The following is a 16,604-nucleotide window of genomic DNA, read 5'->3' on the forward strand; positions in this document are numbered from 1 at the left end:
TTATGTTTCTACTAGCTATTAATTACCTTAATAATGTGCTTGGAAGTACATCCCACATTGGAAAGGAGGAACTTGTGTTGCTTCTGGATGAATATATGTTAAAATTCTTCAAATGGTTTGTCTTCTTTATAGATTAATTGGTTAATAGCATTGTGTAGAAACATCCTGTGCATTAACTTCCTGCATAGAATCTCATGTAGTTTGAGAAAACTCAGGGTATAATCCAATATCTTGAGGCATGAACCCACTAGATAATCATTGGAATCCCATGCAAACTATGGGTTGGCTTACCAAAATTGAGCAAGTCTCAGGACACAACATGCAGAATTCATGCTATCTACTGCTTGAAGAGGTGAGATGATTTTCTGCCTTGTTATGTTCCATGCTGACAGTTTCTACAAAAAGGTTCTGCTATAGTTTTAACAATATTTCTTCCTCTATTTGAATCACTTTTCAATTATGTTTACCATTTTTATGTGTTAAACTAGTAGCGATCAATGTGTATTTTTTTACCTTCTACTCAAGCTAATAACTAAGTAAACAACTAAGGATTTCATTAGAATTTTTTGGTTATCAAGAAGTATCTCTTCCTATGTTTATGCTGTCTACCAATAAATCATGCTTAAAACTTAATTTTTCTAAACGATAGTTCATTGCTTGTGTAGTTGGGATTATAGTTGAAGGAGGGGGAGTTTTGAAACAGGTATACAACTAACTTTTTGGCTTATCAGGCTAGTGCAGAAAATTTGACATGACTTTAGCTCTGATTCCTCTTAAGTTCTAGCCCCTTAGTTTGCCTTTATCTCATCTCTTTAACTCAACCTCAATATGTGACATTAGGAATACCAAATGACCTTAAAATCTTAGACCAAAACCAGCTCTAAGTAGCTGGAACTGAGAGGAACAGAAACACACAGCTCCTCTCTTTTCTTTCTACTGATTCCTCTTAAGTTCTATCTCAAAAGTGGTAGCTTTCATTACCATAGATAAGTAGTTAGAAACAGACGAAACAGACCTTATAAATCATGAGGGGGAAACCCTAAACTACCATAACCTTATAAATAATATGGAAATCCTTGGCCTGATTTGCTTGTTTCCTTGTTGAGATTATAGTGTTTATTATAGTGATTATAGTGTTTGTTCATTATCCAATGCTAATGCACTGAGTGTGTATTAATTTACAAGGAAGGATAAATGAGGACTTCATTATCTTGGATGGGCTTTTGTGAGTTGTTGGAGGCTGCAGCAGTTGGAAGTTTAATTAGAATCTGATTTCTCTGCTGCTCTAGCTGGGAATAATGATGTCAATGGTTTTCCCAAAACATGTTGAGATATATTTCTTGAATATCATGATGGTCAATCACATGCCAAGTGTTATTTATTATGTTGAACTCAAGTGTTAGATGGATAAAATATCTACATTTGTGTTGGATTGGATTACATGGACAGTAAGGTTTTTCTTGTAAACATGTTAGTAGAATTAACTAGTTTTTTTTTTAGGAAGTGTTATTAGTGTCAATTTGAATCTTGGAGGTTTGTATATAATTTTTTAGCATCTATTAGACAATTTTTTATGCCCATTTTTGGCTTAGCCTCATCTTTTTTTGCTTTTACAGTTATTATTTTTTTTTTTCTAAATTCTTTTAGCATTTGCCGCAAAGACGACTCACAGCAAATACTTTTTTTTTGGTCGGGAGAAGTTTTTTCCCACAAATATTGTGGTGGGTAATACTAATACCCACCAATACCTGTCATGGTAATTGCTACTCCCACAAGCATAAACGAAAATGGACGTGCTTTTGCGATGAGCTTTATTGGCTCTTGCCACGAAATGTGTCGTAGGAAAATAGAGGTATTGGCCACGAATTAAACCTTTCGTGGGTGATAATACTTTTTGCGGCGAGTTTTACGCCACGAGCTGCCCACAACAACAATTTGTGGGAATAGGATTTTTTCCACAAAAAGTTGGCTTTTTGCCATGAATGATCCCCTTGGTCAAATGCTGAATTTCTTGTAGTGAACAACACAAGCATTACAAGAGCTGAACTTCAATCAACACAATGAATAAAAACACAAAGAATAACAACACAAGAATCGGAGGCAGGCAACCTCAAATCAAAAGCATTACTACAACACAGTTTTCAGATAAAGGGGAGATTATCTGTAGTGGGTGGTCTTAGCTCGAGAACTGAACTTCGACTTTATTGATTCGACAACCTTTTCTTCTACTTGGAAGGCCCTAGTTAGGACATCATCTGGAATCGAGGGTGTTGAAGCAAAGAGAGTAAAGGGAAGGACCACAGCCCCTGGTAACTGACTGTTGAAAGCCGCGATGACAAGGGCCTTCCCTACTCCAACATTCTTTTGGAAGTGTACAAGTCCTCTAGGAATGACAAACATCTGCCCAGCAGTCAAGACTTTAGAATGATACACATTACCAGTTGTCACAAACCCCACAAGTACCTGCCCTTCGATGACCACGCCGCTCTCGGTTGCACGAGGGTGAGAGTGGGGTGGATTAACTCCTCCCGGAGCAAAGTCCACTCTGTTCATTGAAATCCCAAGCGTGTTGAGTGCAGGAAAAGTAAGGACATTACCTCCAGTGACGTTTGAGCCAAAGATGTTTGATGTGTCACCCACTTTGCTCAAACCATCAAAGAAGAAATCATCTGAAGTTACGTTTGAGGCAGGTTTGCAAGGGAAGCCATTAACTGATATAGAGCTGGCACTTTGATCCGCCACACAGAAATCCTGTAATGGATCGGGGTCGGTTGAGACGGAAAGCAAGGGGAGAAGCAACAACACGACGAGGTATAACAGCATGTGGACGTGTGAACTTGATGGAATCTTCATGGCTGCGATCGGCTTTTGGTTTTTAGAACTAACGGGTAATTTTTTTTTTTTTTTTTTTTCCTTTTTGAAGATGATATACTGGGATACTCCAGAGGTTGGGAATAATGGTCATTTATATAGAACTTTTCCTGATCTCCTGAAACCCCTCAAGTCTTAATCTTTATCATTTTAATTTATCCGAGGCAAACATCATATCGACCAAGTCAAATAATGTAGAAAATGATGACCTCTTCCTGCTGTTGCAGACTTTTATTGACTCCTTCAACATTGTGAAACTGAAATTACTTTCTATGGAAATATTTAGTCATGGAAAGACCAATTACTGGATTTCCAGATAGCCCTAGATGGGCCTCTTCAACGAAAAGTAGCTGAGGAAGTGCTTCCTAAGAAGTTTTCACACTGTTATATGCTACGATATAAATAATAAAACCACGAAAATTACAATAATCAACTTAGTCTTTCTATTTATTTAATGATAACCTAATTGAGCGTTTGTGCATTGCATAGTTTGACCAGGAAAGGGTAGCAGCAGCCTCACATCAGATGGTGAAAAAATCAGCTCACGAAAGCTGGAATAGAGCCGTACATTCCAATTAAAAAGTCATTTTTTATCATTTGACCTTTCTTCTCAGACGATATTAATGGTGTGAACACACGTAAATGCCTTTACAAAAATGTTTTAGGGTTTGAATGAAACTCGATCTTCTGTTGAACATTTAAGCCATAAGTAGCCAAAGCCCCAAGTATTGTGGCTTTTAAGTACCCTTGCTTGCAACGTGTAACGCCCCCATCCTGCAGGGGTCGGAGAGTTACTTCCTTTTAATTAAATTCATTTTTTAAAAATATAATTACGGACTCCAAATGCCCAATACTATATAAAAATTGTAATTCAAATTAATTTCTTTAATATAATTAATTTCCCAAAATAGAAACTCTCTAAGCTTAAACCACCATTCTTAAATCATCTCACTCAATTCTTCATAATTTAATCGTCAGCTAAAATATCCTAAATTATCTGAAAAATATTGTGGAGATAGGAGATGAGTTATCAACAACTCAATATGTAGAGCACATATACTAATGTGTACAACATGAGCCATTTTCATAAAGTTTATATGCAGGAAACAAAAAAATTTCATTTTCATATACAGATATTAAATCGTATTATCAGGGAAAACAAAATGACATTTCAATCTTCTCATATTCCGAAAAACCAACTGTTCATATTATTAAAAAATAACACTTTGGCATAATATAATTGAACATTCTCATCTTATCATATCATATTGCATCGTACTATATACCATGTTTAACCCCTGTGGTAGGGTTGTACTATACTTGGTGGTCAAATTAGGCAGTATTATATTGTGAAACTTTCCATTTTTCAATCTCGGAGCCCTGAGTGTACGCACAAGAAAGAATATATAAAAGACCACTTTGCTTCCAAAGTGGGTGTACTCATATCATATCATGTTGGTACCAATCATATCACGTGAATCAGTATCATCATATCAAAACTATATTCAGAATCAGAATAAAAACAAATAAATATGCCAAAGGTTTTTCATATTCATATCATATCAAATAACGGAACACATTTATATTATTTTCAAATGATCAATAACAAATCCAAAACATTTCATATCATATTAACAAAAATCAAATAGCATATTCACTATTTTTCACATTTAAGAACATGTCAAATATTGCTCATGTCTACACTTCTCATGTCAAAAACCATTTTCTCTTTTATATAGATCTCATGAGTGAATGCAGAAGACATAATTCAGGTTATTTTCACATTTTCTTTTTAAAATAAAACATGCACATTTTTACAAACCAATCTCAATTAATTTTTTTTTTATTTTATTTTTTATGCAAATCTAGCATAGGAATCCCATTTACCTAAACTTTTTAGTTTTTTTTTTAATCTTTCCACAATCGAGCTGAATGAAAACCAATCGACACCTATATGGAATACTAAACGTTACTAAACTTCTAAGAGGACCGCTAAAACTCTTCATCTACTTAAAAATCATACTACGCAAATATCTTTGATAACTATTATCAGAAAGCTAAAAAATACTATTATCATTAAAATAGTCTTAACTTATCATAATATAATTTTTATTAAAATACGGAGAAACAACTTAAATTCATTTCGAAAATTAACTTAATCATATTTAAAACTTTATATCTCTATAAACTATTATTAAAACAATAATTTAATACTACTAACATATAATGTCATAGTCGGAAATCATAAATTTCTTAAGCAATTGTAGTTCATAAAATACATTTAATAATACTTATATTAAAAATCACCGTAAAATACTAATCATATCTAATTTAAAACTATCCAAGATTTATTCCATATAATAGGCTTTAAGTGTTTAAAAATAAAAGTTTAAACACTTAAAATTTACTACCAAAAATCAAATGCTAAACATATTAGCTACAAACTTGATGTCACAGATTATAAATGTGAAATCAATCAGCACATTTAAAAATATAATTTTTGAAACAAGGTCCAATGAGGCTACTATGAGCAGCAGATAAAATTAAGGAAAAATCTAGTTACAAACACACTTGTGCACTAATTTATTGTGATTGGTCAAAAATTAGATTTTATTAAAAATAGTGTTAATTTAAATTTTAAGTATGAAAGAATCAGTATTGATATGCAAATTAGTACGCGACTTTACTTATATATAACAAAACTCTAAAATTAATAATTCCAAAATATGATATCTTCTGTAGGATAAAAATAAGACTAAAAACGTAAACACATATTTATTCTAACAACCTAAAAGACATGCATGAGTTTTACGTAAAATGCAAAACCAACGGGCTAATTGGCGACGGCGAACTTACCAAGAAAATGGCCAGGGATGATAGAAGCGGCGGTTGGAGAAGATCGACTGTGTACGGCTCGGCTTAAGAGCACCATGAGAGAGAGAGAGAGAGAGAGAGAGAGAGAGAGAGAGAGAGAGAGTCATGGACCATGTTACGTCGGGGTTATAGTCCGACCATGGAGTCTTGCTTCGTGATTTGCGGTGGCGCCACTTGCGGGTTCACGGCTGGGCTACAGCACATGGATAGAAAATGACTGGGCGACTTGTAAGAGTTTTATTTAAACTCTATATCTCACACACCCATCTTAATAGAATTTGAAATAGCTCAAATCTATCAGATTAAAGATGAGTGATAACGGGATAAGAGAAATCCTAAGAGATAAGATTAAAACTCTATCTCTAATTATAGTCAGATACAAACTCTTAGATTTCTTGATGGTCAGAAATCTATAAATAGCATTGAGGGATTAAAGGGTTCTCACCTACAACATTAGAGTGCCTTTTGCCATCGTGAGACACTTGTGAGGCGAAGTTGCTAGGGTGATCCTTCTCTCATAGCCAGATCTAATTCTTTATTAAACTGATGAAGAAAGGTACGCATTTATTTATTACTATTTATTATTATAGATCATATGAAATCGAAGATCCATTTATGAATATTCATGTTAAAAATATTTAACATGTGGTATAAGAACTTTAGGTTATAGATTTTTTATGATCTCGATATAATATTGCACATGCCGTATATCACTTTAATATTTATTTTCAATCATAAAAGATAAAAATACACACTGCTTTGTCCTGATAATATGCATCCATTTGCTACGCCACGCATATGCATAAAATTATAATTTGACTCTACATATGTATTATTATCGAACTGGTATTCATGATCTGTATATGAAATATATATATATATGTGTGTGTGTTTGTGAAATTGCACATGTGAATTTCTGTATGCATTTGAATTGCTCCCAAAAATTTTAATTAGAAACTCTAAATTGTTCTATGATTAAACCGAATGATATTGTTTTCGGGTTTATTTTAAAAAAAAAATAGAACACAAATATGGTCGCTGGGTCTAGTTTTACCACCGTGTGTGTGGTGGCCGTGGCTCTCATCGACTGAGGGAGGTCAAGCGCCAGGAGGAGGTTGAGCTCCTCCTTGCCGACGTCTCTGTAACGGCGGTAGAGGGCTCCATAGCCCACTACCGAGGTGTTTGCATGGTTATTAGAAAAAAAAAATGGAGAGGGTGGACCTCGGCGGCGGATGGTGGTTGGGGATGCCTTGCCGTTCTCCCGTTCTCCTCCTCACCGGCGAATACCACCATGAGTTACCTGAGATGAAGGTGCTGCGTATTTGTTGAGGGAAGGCACTGGTGCGATGTTGTGAAATCTGGAGGAAGAAAAGTGTTGCGTTTTTCCTTTAGGGTTTTATGTTATAGACTTAAGGTTGTGGGCTTTGGGTTGTGGGTTTCAGCCCAGTGCATGACAATAAACCGTTTTATGCTATCTGGATTGTGAGTTGACTGGGCTAGGCCCAGTCCGAGAGAAAAGAAGCAATCGGGCCTATGGGCCACTGATGTGGCCCAGCCCAATAAAAGAACCAAAAAAAAAAAGAATGGAGAGCAATCGGGCCTGTATAGTACCTCCGGCCCAAGTCAACACATCCAATTGACTTGGTCTCGGACCGGATTGCTGAACCGATCCAGTTCAGACCCGGACCGGACTGGTCAGATTAAAATATTATTATTTGAATATTAAAAAAAAATCTGAATTTTATTTATTTACTTATTTATATATACATGTTATTATTGTTATTTACATGTATGAAAATTTTATTATTGATAAATTTAAATGCATGTTATTATCATTAAATACATGTATTAAATTTTATTAAATGTTATATGCATGTTATTATTGTTAAGTACATGTATTAAATTTTATTATTGTTAAGTACATGTTATATGCATGTTATTATTGTTAAGTACATGTATTAAATTTTATTAAATATCATGTGCATATTATTATTACATACATAAAATACATGTATGAATTGGCTCTTATTATCATGCTATATATAATTATTTATCCAATATGGACAAGTGATTTTCATCAAAATTAAAGAAAAACTTGGTTGCCCAAAGGTACGAGATTTTCTTTAATTTTGGTGAACAATCATTAAAATCCATAGTAAGGTGGATATGATAGAGTGAACAATTTTGTGTGTCAAGATCTACTCCCAAAGGAGAATCTTGATGATACTACTAGTTCACCTATCAAATTTTCGATGGTCTTTATCGACTTTGTCTCGATAATACATTTATTCATAATACCTATACCCATAACCATGAAATGTGTATTGGAACTAAAAGAAACATGATGGATGAACATTCTTATGACTTGTGGCATAAGAGATTGGGGCACATCTCCAAAGAAAGGTTAGAAAGATTAGTAAAAGAAGGGATACTTCCGCATTTAGATTTTACTAATCTTGAAGTATGTGTGGATTGCATTAAAGAAAAGCAAACCAAACATACTAAGAAATGTGCCACAAGAAGTAAAGAGCTTCTTGAAATAATTCACACAGATATATGTGGACCATTCTCCACTGAATGTTTTGGTGGAGAAAAGTATTTTATCACCTTTATAGATGATTTTTCACGGTATGGATATATCTATCTGCTACATGAGAAATCTCAAGCCATTTCAGTACTTGAGGTATTTCTCATGGAGGTGGAAAGGCAGTTAGATAGAAAGGTGAAAATCATCAGGTCGGATCGAGGTGGAGAATACTATGGAAAGTATGTTGAATCGGGTCGTAACCTTGGCCCATTCGCCAAACTTCTTGAGCAGCGTGGCATTGTTGCACAGTACACGATGCCAGGGACGCCACAACAGAATGGTGTTGCTGAAAGGCGTAATCGGAATTTATTGGGTATGGTCAGAAGTGTGGTAAGCAATTCTACCTTACCCAAATCATTGTGGGGTAAAGCCATTAAGACGGCAACTTATATCTTAAACCGGGTTCCTAGTAAATCAGTTCCAAAAACTCCTTTCGAGCTATGGACTGGTAGGACACCAAGTTTAAGACACATGCATGTTTGGGGTTGCCCAGCAGAAGCGAGACTTTACAACCCACATGAAAAGAAATTGGATCCCAGAACAGTAAGTGGGTACTTTATTGGCTACCCAGAGAGATCCAAAGGGTATAGGTTTTACTTTCCTAATCACAGTCCAAGAATAGTGGAAACAGGAAATGCCAAATTCATTGAACTTGGCGAAATTAGTGGGAAAATAGAACCTAAAGATGTGATCATTGAGGAAGTACGAGTAGATGTCCCCATACCTACATCCTCAGAAAAGATAATAGTTCCTCTAATTGATCATCACAGTGATACATTGGAACAAGAAAATGATCACCTATCTCAAAATGATAATATCACTGATGAACCAAGTTCAGAGTTACCAGAACAGATAGTCTTACGCAGATCTCAGAGAGATCGGAGACCTGCTATTTCAGCAGACTATGCGGTATATCTCCAAGAATCTGAATTTGACATTGGGACAAGTGAAGATCCACTAACATTTTCACAAGCTATAGAGAGATGTGATTCTAGTAAATGGATCGATGCTATGAAAGAAGAGTTGAAATCCATGGATCAAAATCAAGTTTGGGATCTTGTTGAGTTGCCTAAAGGGTGTAAAAGAGTCAGGTGTAAATGGGTTTTTAAGACCAAACACGACTCTAAAGGTAACGTCGAACGACATAAGGCCAGACTTGTTGTTAAGGGTTTCACTCAGAAAGAAGGCATTGACTACAAAGAGACCTTTTCTCCAGTGTCTAAAAAAGACTCATTCAGAATCATTATGGCATTGGTGGCTCATTTTAATTTAAAGTTACACCAGATGAATATGAAAACGCTTTTCTAAATGGAAGTTTGGATGAAGTGGTCTACATGGAGCAGCCAGAGGGCTACTCAGAAAAAGGCAAAGATCACCTAGTATGTAAGCTTAAGAAATCAATATACGGGCTTAAACAAGCTCCCCGACAATGGTACTTAAAGTTCAATGATACAATTACTGCCTTTGGATTTAAAGAAAACATCGTTGATCGATGTATATACCTAAAGGTCAGTGGGAGCAAGTTTATATTTTTGATCCTGTATGTTGATGATATCTTGTTGGCCAGTAGTGATCTTGGCCTACTTTATAAAACCAAGGGTTTTCTATCTAAGAAATTTGAAATGAAAGATATGGGTGAGGCATCCTTTGTGATCGGAATTGAAATCCTCCGGGATCAAAAACAAGGACTGTTGGGATTGTCTCAAAAAAATTACATAGAAAGAGTTCTTGAGAGATTTGGCATGAAAAGTTGCTCATCACTTGATACTCCGATATCAAAAGGTGATAAGTTTAGCCTATCACAATGTCCTAAAACTGAGTGGGAGCATAAAGAGATGGCAAAAATTCCCTATGCTTCAGCTGTGGGGAGCTTGATATATGTACAGATTTGCATGAGGCCAGACATTAGTTTTGCAGTTGGCATGCTTAGGCGTTACCAGAGTAACCCAGGGATGTCTCATTGGAAAGCAGCAAAGAGGGTATTACGATATCTACAAGGAACTAAGGATTACCAGCTTACCTTTAGGAGAACTGACAACTTAGAGGTAACTGGATACTCAGACTCTGATTTTGCCGGTTGTTATGATAGTAGGAAATCTACTTCTGGATATGTTTTCCTACTAGCCAGTGGAGCGATCTCATGGAAAAGTATGAAGCAAACTATCACTGCTTCATCAACAATGGAGGCTGAGTTTGTGGCATGCTTTGAGGCCATAGTGCATGGTTTATGGCTGAGGAACTTTATCACAGGGCTTGGAGTCATTGACTCTATAGAAAGGCCGCTGAGAATTTATTGTGATAATTCCTCTGCAGTTTTTTTCTCCAAAAATGATAGGTATTCTAAAGGTGCTAAACACATGGAGTTCAAATATCTAAGTGTCAAGGAGGAAGCACAGAAACAGACAGTGTTCATAGAACATATTAGTACTACGCTTATGATTGCAGATCCATTAACAAAGGGTCTAGTAGCGAAACAGTTTAAAGAGCATGTTGACAGAATGGGTCTTATGATGTAAACATGATTTGAGCTCGTAGATGTTTTATTTTATTTTCGACACTTAATGATATCTATTATGGTTGTTTTGTTTCTGTTTTCTTGTCTTTCCATTTGTTTGTACATTGAATGGTTTGGAAGAATGGTGACAAGATAATGTCTGCAACAGACATGAATTGGAACCCAAGGCATTACGATATTAGCCTTAATTATCCCAATTAAAGATCATGTAAAATTGGTTGCTGGTGTTGTGGTACATGGAAGTGAATTTGTTGATTATATAACAAAGGACCGCTATGACTCGCATCAGTAGTTGATTTAACATTGATATTATAGAACCCATGTAACATTTGAGCTATGAAAGTCTCAGGAAAAGAATTTGTGCAGTATGGTTAATTTCCTGTAATAAACCCATGAACGGAAAATATTATTTTATGGGCATATGGGCCAAGTGGGAGAATGTAAGAGTTTTATTTAAACTATATGTCCCACACACCCATCTTAATAGAATTTGAAATAGCTCAAATCTATCAGATTAAAGATGAGTGATAATGGGATAAGAGAAATCCTAAGAGATAAGATTAAAACTCTATCTCTAATTATAGTCAGATACAAACTTTTAGATTTCTTGATGGTCAGAAATCTATAAATAGCATTGAGGGATTAAAGAGTTCTCACCTACAACATTAGAGTGCCTTTTGCTATCGTGAGACACTTGTGAGGCGAAGTTGCTAGGGTGATCATTCTCTCATAGCCAGATCTAATTCTTCATCAAACTGATGGAGAAATGTACGCATTTATTTATTACTGTTTATTATTGTAGATCATATGAAATCGAAGATCCATTTATTAATATTCATGTTAAAAATATTTAACACGACTCGCATGGAGGCAGGGATCAAAGGAGACATGCTCTGTTTTTGGCAAGTGAAAATAGAGGCCTCTTAGCGTGCGATGGTGGCTATGGCTTCATGTGGCCTGGGCAATGGACCATTGGGAGGCCGTGAGGGTGTAACGCCTGGGACCTTGGGTTTAGATGGTGTATGTGGTTGCTGAACTTCAAGAAAGGCGGTTCAACGCAACAGCTTCTTGTTTCGCTGTGATCATGAAGGGGTGGCGCGTGGTGGGCCTGTGGGCCTTGCTGAGTGGGGGTGGCTAGTGGTTGGGTGGGACAACCGCGGTTCACGGTAGAGTAAACGAAGTGCTCGATTTGAAGAGGCAGCGACAGTGGAGTGGAGTATCATGTCCATGCTTGCTTGTTGCTCTGTTTCTGAGTGTGGAAAACAGGGGTCTCTCGCAAGGTTGAGGGTGGTTCACGGTTTCTCAGTGTGGACTTCTTGTTGTGGTTCTTCGCTGGGGATGGAGGAGTCGTGATTGCTGTGTTTTGTGTTGGGAGGTGTTTTTGTGAACTGGAGGCTAGCGGCTTGGGGAGTTTTGGCCGTGTTGAGAGGCTGCGTGGTTGGTTCCTTTCTCTCGGTGCCGAGTTGTTTATACACGGGTTGGGTGGTTGGCTATGGGAACTTGAGGAGCAACAAGGTTGATATGAGAACAAGAAAAGGAACAAAATGAGAGAGAGCATTTGAGAGAAATGAGGACATGGGTAACGGAAGGGGAAAAAAGGTGAAATGGCGTGATCTGAAATGGGTAATGGGAGGAGATCTGAAATGGCGTGAGAAAGGGTGAAAACGTTGGGAAGGGAAGAGGGAGTAGAAACCGTCGTTGAAGGGAGGGAAAAACATGAAAAGAAAAAAGATCCCTTGACCAAACGGCGTCATTCACCAAAAGGGCTAGACTTTTCCTAGCCTGGGCCAAGTTATGGGCCAGGCTATTACACAACAAGAGCTAAAAAAATATTAGAGAATAGTTTTGAGTAGGGGTGTGCATCTAAATCCGAATCTAGATATCCAGCCAAAATCGGATCTGGATTTGGATTTCCAATCCCAGGCGGTTATCTGCCCGGATTGAATCCAATCTGGGTGGATAACCGGATTCAATCTGGATATTCGGATTTTTTATTTTTATTTTTTGGGCTTAAATCCCGGATATTCTGGTTATATCCGGATTGAATCGGGATTTTGTAAAACAAAAAAATTCTAAAAATATTTTTATAACTTTAAAAAGAAATCTTAGCACTTTTTTAAAAAAAAAAAAAAAAATCTGATCTCATATTTAAATTGCCCAGATTTTTTTTTTTAAAATAATTAAAACACTTTAAAAGAATTTTATAAAAAAATTAATTGAAGAACAAAATAAATAAAAAATGCAAACTAGATAATATTGTTGTTACATCACAAAACAAAACATAAATTTACAAAGAACAAAATAATTAATAATACATCACAACTAATTAAACTAATACAAATTAGTACTCTTCACATCTTCAATCTTGAATTGGGGGGAAAATTGATTTCTTTCACATTGATCTGGTGATGACCATTTTGGAAAATTTTCTGCTAGATTGAGTCTCCATAAGCTGCCAACAGCATCAATTTCAACAGAAATCTTGAAACGAGTTATGTAGAGTTAATTATAATTGTTGAAGTTACCTGCATCCATAGGGATGCTCTTCGAGGCTCCCATGCTGGGAAACCACCATTGCTACTCTACACTGGCAATTGAAAGAAATTTAATTATTTTGGTGAACCATTTTAGAAATGCAACATAATGAAGTTACTGAATTGAGATGAATTATCTAACTAGAAACAGGTTTTAGTTTGAGAAATATTGTTCTTCATCGTCAATTTTGTTATTATCAATCACATCAGCTGATGTGTCCTGTTTTGAGTGCATTTTTTCTTATGAAGCCATTTAATATGTGTCATATTATTAGCAAGTGCGATTAAAGATGATAAAATCAAAGATGTGGAGTATAATTGATCTTTTAGTTTGATTAACTATGTCAAAAGAGAAGCATGGGTATTGGTAAGATAAATTCTTACTTGTAGAGAAAGAATGATATTGACAAAAACCTCTCAGTATCAAGTTTTTCCCCAACTAGGTCCTCTGATATTTGTGAGAGCAAAAGTGTAATCTGCAGAAGAGAAGGTTTAGCCAAAAGTTGACTTCTTCCTTTGGAACAAACCTTGAGAATGTGGGATTTTAGTATATACATGTATCATGACAGAATTGAAGCATTACCTTCAACCCCTCTCCTGTGACATCAGAGACTTGCCAGCCGTAGTCCTCCATTGAGAATGTCCATGATCCTTTAGATATGTGCCAATACATAGCTCTAAGCATAAGCATTGAAGCATGAAAACATCAAATAATAAGCATAAGCATTGAAGTATGAAAACAGAGAAATTCAATAACTACTACCAATCAAACCATCAATCCAGGAACATGTCTCAAGAAAACCATAAAACAGAAAAATCCTAAAACCAAGGAAACTGAAAACACCAAACAATCATAACGAGGAACATATCTAAAGAGACAAAGCTTTGGTGACTTAGGCAATACTGCTACCTCAAATGCTCAAAAAATCTTCAAGATGGTCCACAACCACAGGTTACATAGTTACTTCAAAATATATTTATATGAACTCTTGCCTCATCCAGAGCTTATCCATACTGAGACCCTCGAATTCTCTCCTGATATGCTCTTCTAACATAGCCATTATAGAGCTTTGTTTTCAGGTCTGAATAAGTTCTAGAAAAGGCACCCTTCAAAGGGACTTTTTAACAAGAAGATATTGGCAAGAATTGGTGTGACAAATGCATGCCAGATCTTGTTAAGTTAAGATATATCTCATGGAAAAAATCTTCAAACAATTACACCTGATGCACAACTAACTTGAAGGAAAACCATCTTACACCATAGTTAGAAAACTTGCCTCCTAATGCCTTAGCATATTCAAAACCTCAACCGATAATAAAAAAAATAAATAAATAAATAAAAAATCTGGTGCAAGGGTACCCCCATAATCCAACTGATATGCATAGTTTGTTGAGATCTTTGTCAAAACATTAAAACACATTGAGATGAGACATCAAGTTATTTTGTTTTTGCCAAACAGGATGTGGTTTGGCATAAAAAGGAAAATAATAGGCTAGATCGTTTGACTCTTCTCAGGAAAATATTTGGGAATTTGTTCTATAACAGATACCATCAAAGCATGTTGTTCCAAATGAGATAAGATTTAAAATTACCATCTTAAAAGGTGATGCAAAATTTGGCCAAAATTCTCCATCAACATATTTAAATCCGAATTGTTTTATCTTCATCCATTTGTCACCCTAACATAAAGATAAAACAGAGACTAACTCGAAAACAAATAATGAAGCCAGAAAATGATGATTACCTTTCCAAACCCAGAAAATCAAACACAAACCCAAACAGACCAAGCGAAAATCAAACTCAAACCTAGAAAAATCCAACCAAACCGAGAGAAAGACAGAGACAAAGAGACCAAAAGCATGAAAAAGGGAAAGAGATATAAACATCAGCTTCACAAAATAATAAACCCGGAAAATGAAACACAAACCCAAACAGACCACGCGAAAATCAAACACAAACCTAGAAAAATCCAACCAAACCGAGAGAAAGACAGAGAGAGAGAGAGAGATTAGCATACTGTCGGTTTTGATTAGCATATAGACAGAGACAGAGATAGACAGATTTGCAATTGGCACGGCTAGGGTTTTGGATGAGAACTTGAGAGATGAGACGAGACAGAGAGCTGAAGAGAGGATTCGTTCAGCTTGAGAACTTGAGAGGAATTAAATGTAAGAAATAAATGGTGTCGTTTTGGCAAGAGAAAAAAAACATCCAGATGTAATATCCGGTTACGGATTACCGGATTAGAAAACCAGATCCGTAACCGGATCCAGTTTTTTCTTAACCGCCCGGGTGTGATCCGGGTGGATAACCGCCCAGATTCACCCGGATTCTGAGTTTTGGATCCGGACTGGCAAAAAATCCAGTCCGAATGCACACCCCTAGTTTTGAGCTTAGCAATAGATGAGAGAGTTTTTATAAAGTGAAGTCCTTTCTATTGGGTATAACTCTTTGCTACTGATTTAGTTTTGTAGCATTCTATTTGGCTATCTGAATGGTATTTACCTTTGGGACCTTGATCTCTACTGCCATAGTCTTACAGCAATAAGGAGATTTGATAGCTTGGTGAAGAAATTGAAGTTCAATTTCAATTAAGATAGCAACTATGGAAGCTTCATAAAATGGTGAAATGTTTTGATATGAAAGGACAAAATAAAAGGGATAAGAAGTACCAGAACTTTCCTGAGAAATAACATTGTCCAACGATGTGGTAGGTGATGAAGAGGTCATGTGGTGACAAGGAATACCGATCCCGTTGTTAAAAAACAAGAACAAAAATAAAAAGTGACAATGATTGTAGATAACTATATATGCATGGGGTTGTCTGATCCTTTAATGACTTTTCAAGGAAGAGATATAACTGAAGGAGGATGATCTAAAGGAATAGGAAAGATTGAAGATAAGGGAAGAACATAATCAAGTGAGGAGATGAAGGAGTATGAGAACTATCAAATAGTACAAATAGTAGGAAGAACTAAGGGATCAGTATAAGAGGAAGAATAGATAGGTGAAAATGGAAAACTTTTTCAAAGAAAAAAGCATCCCTTGAAATTAAAGATGGATAACTGATGAAGATGCAAGGCTTAGCTCTAGCGTCAAATTTAGTTTGATTATGCAAAAGACTCAAACATGGCATGAAGAACCATTTTTTTAATGAGTACAAGAAGAGAAACTATATGGCTGTTAAAACACAATCACAATAAATTCCAAGAGCAAATTAGC

General features: G+C 35.9%; 2 protein-coding genes across 2 annotated transcripts; one reads left to right on the forward strand and one right to left on the reverse strand.

Annotated features, from left to right (window-relative positions):
* Positions 1-2,032: 2,032 nt before the first annotated feature.
* LOC122290306 (germin-like protein subfamily T member 1) lies at positions 2,033-2,915 on the reverse strand. The gene has a single exon (XM_043097941.1). It carries the CDS (start codon positions 2,851-2,853, stop codon positions 2,158-2,160), a length of 696 nt encoding a protein of 231 aa, XP_042953875.1. The 5' UTR covers positions 2,854-2,915; the 3' UTR covers positions 2,033-2,157.
* Positions 2,916-10,167: 7,252 nt separating this feature from the next.
* On the forward strand, positions 10,168-10,848 carry LOC122289282 (secreted RxLR effector protein 161-like). Its single transcript, XM_043096265.1, has one exon. It carries the CDS (start codon positions 10,168-10,170, stop codon positions 10,846-10,848), a length of 681 nt encoding a protein of 226 aa, XP_042952199.1.
* Positions 10,849-16,604: the final 5,756 nt, after the last annotated feature.

The sequence above is a fragment of the Carya illinoinensis genome, chromosome 12, assembly GCF_018687715.1.
Source record: "Carya illinoinensis cultivar Pawnee chromosome 12, C.illinoinensisPawnee_v1, whole genome shotgun sequence".
NCBI classification, from domain to species: domain Eukaryota; kingdom Viridiplantae; phylum Streptophyta; class Magnoliopsida; order Fagales; family Juglandaceae; genus Carya; species Carya illinoinensis.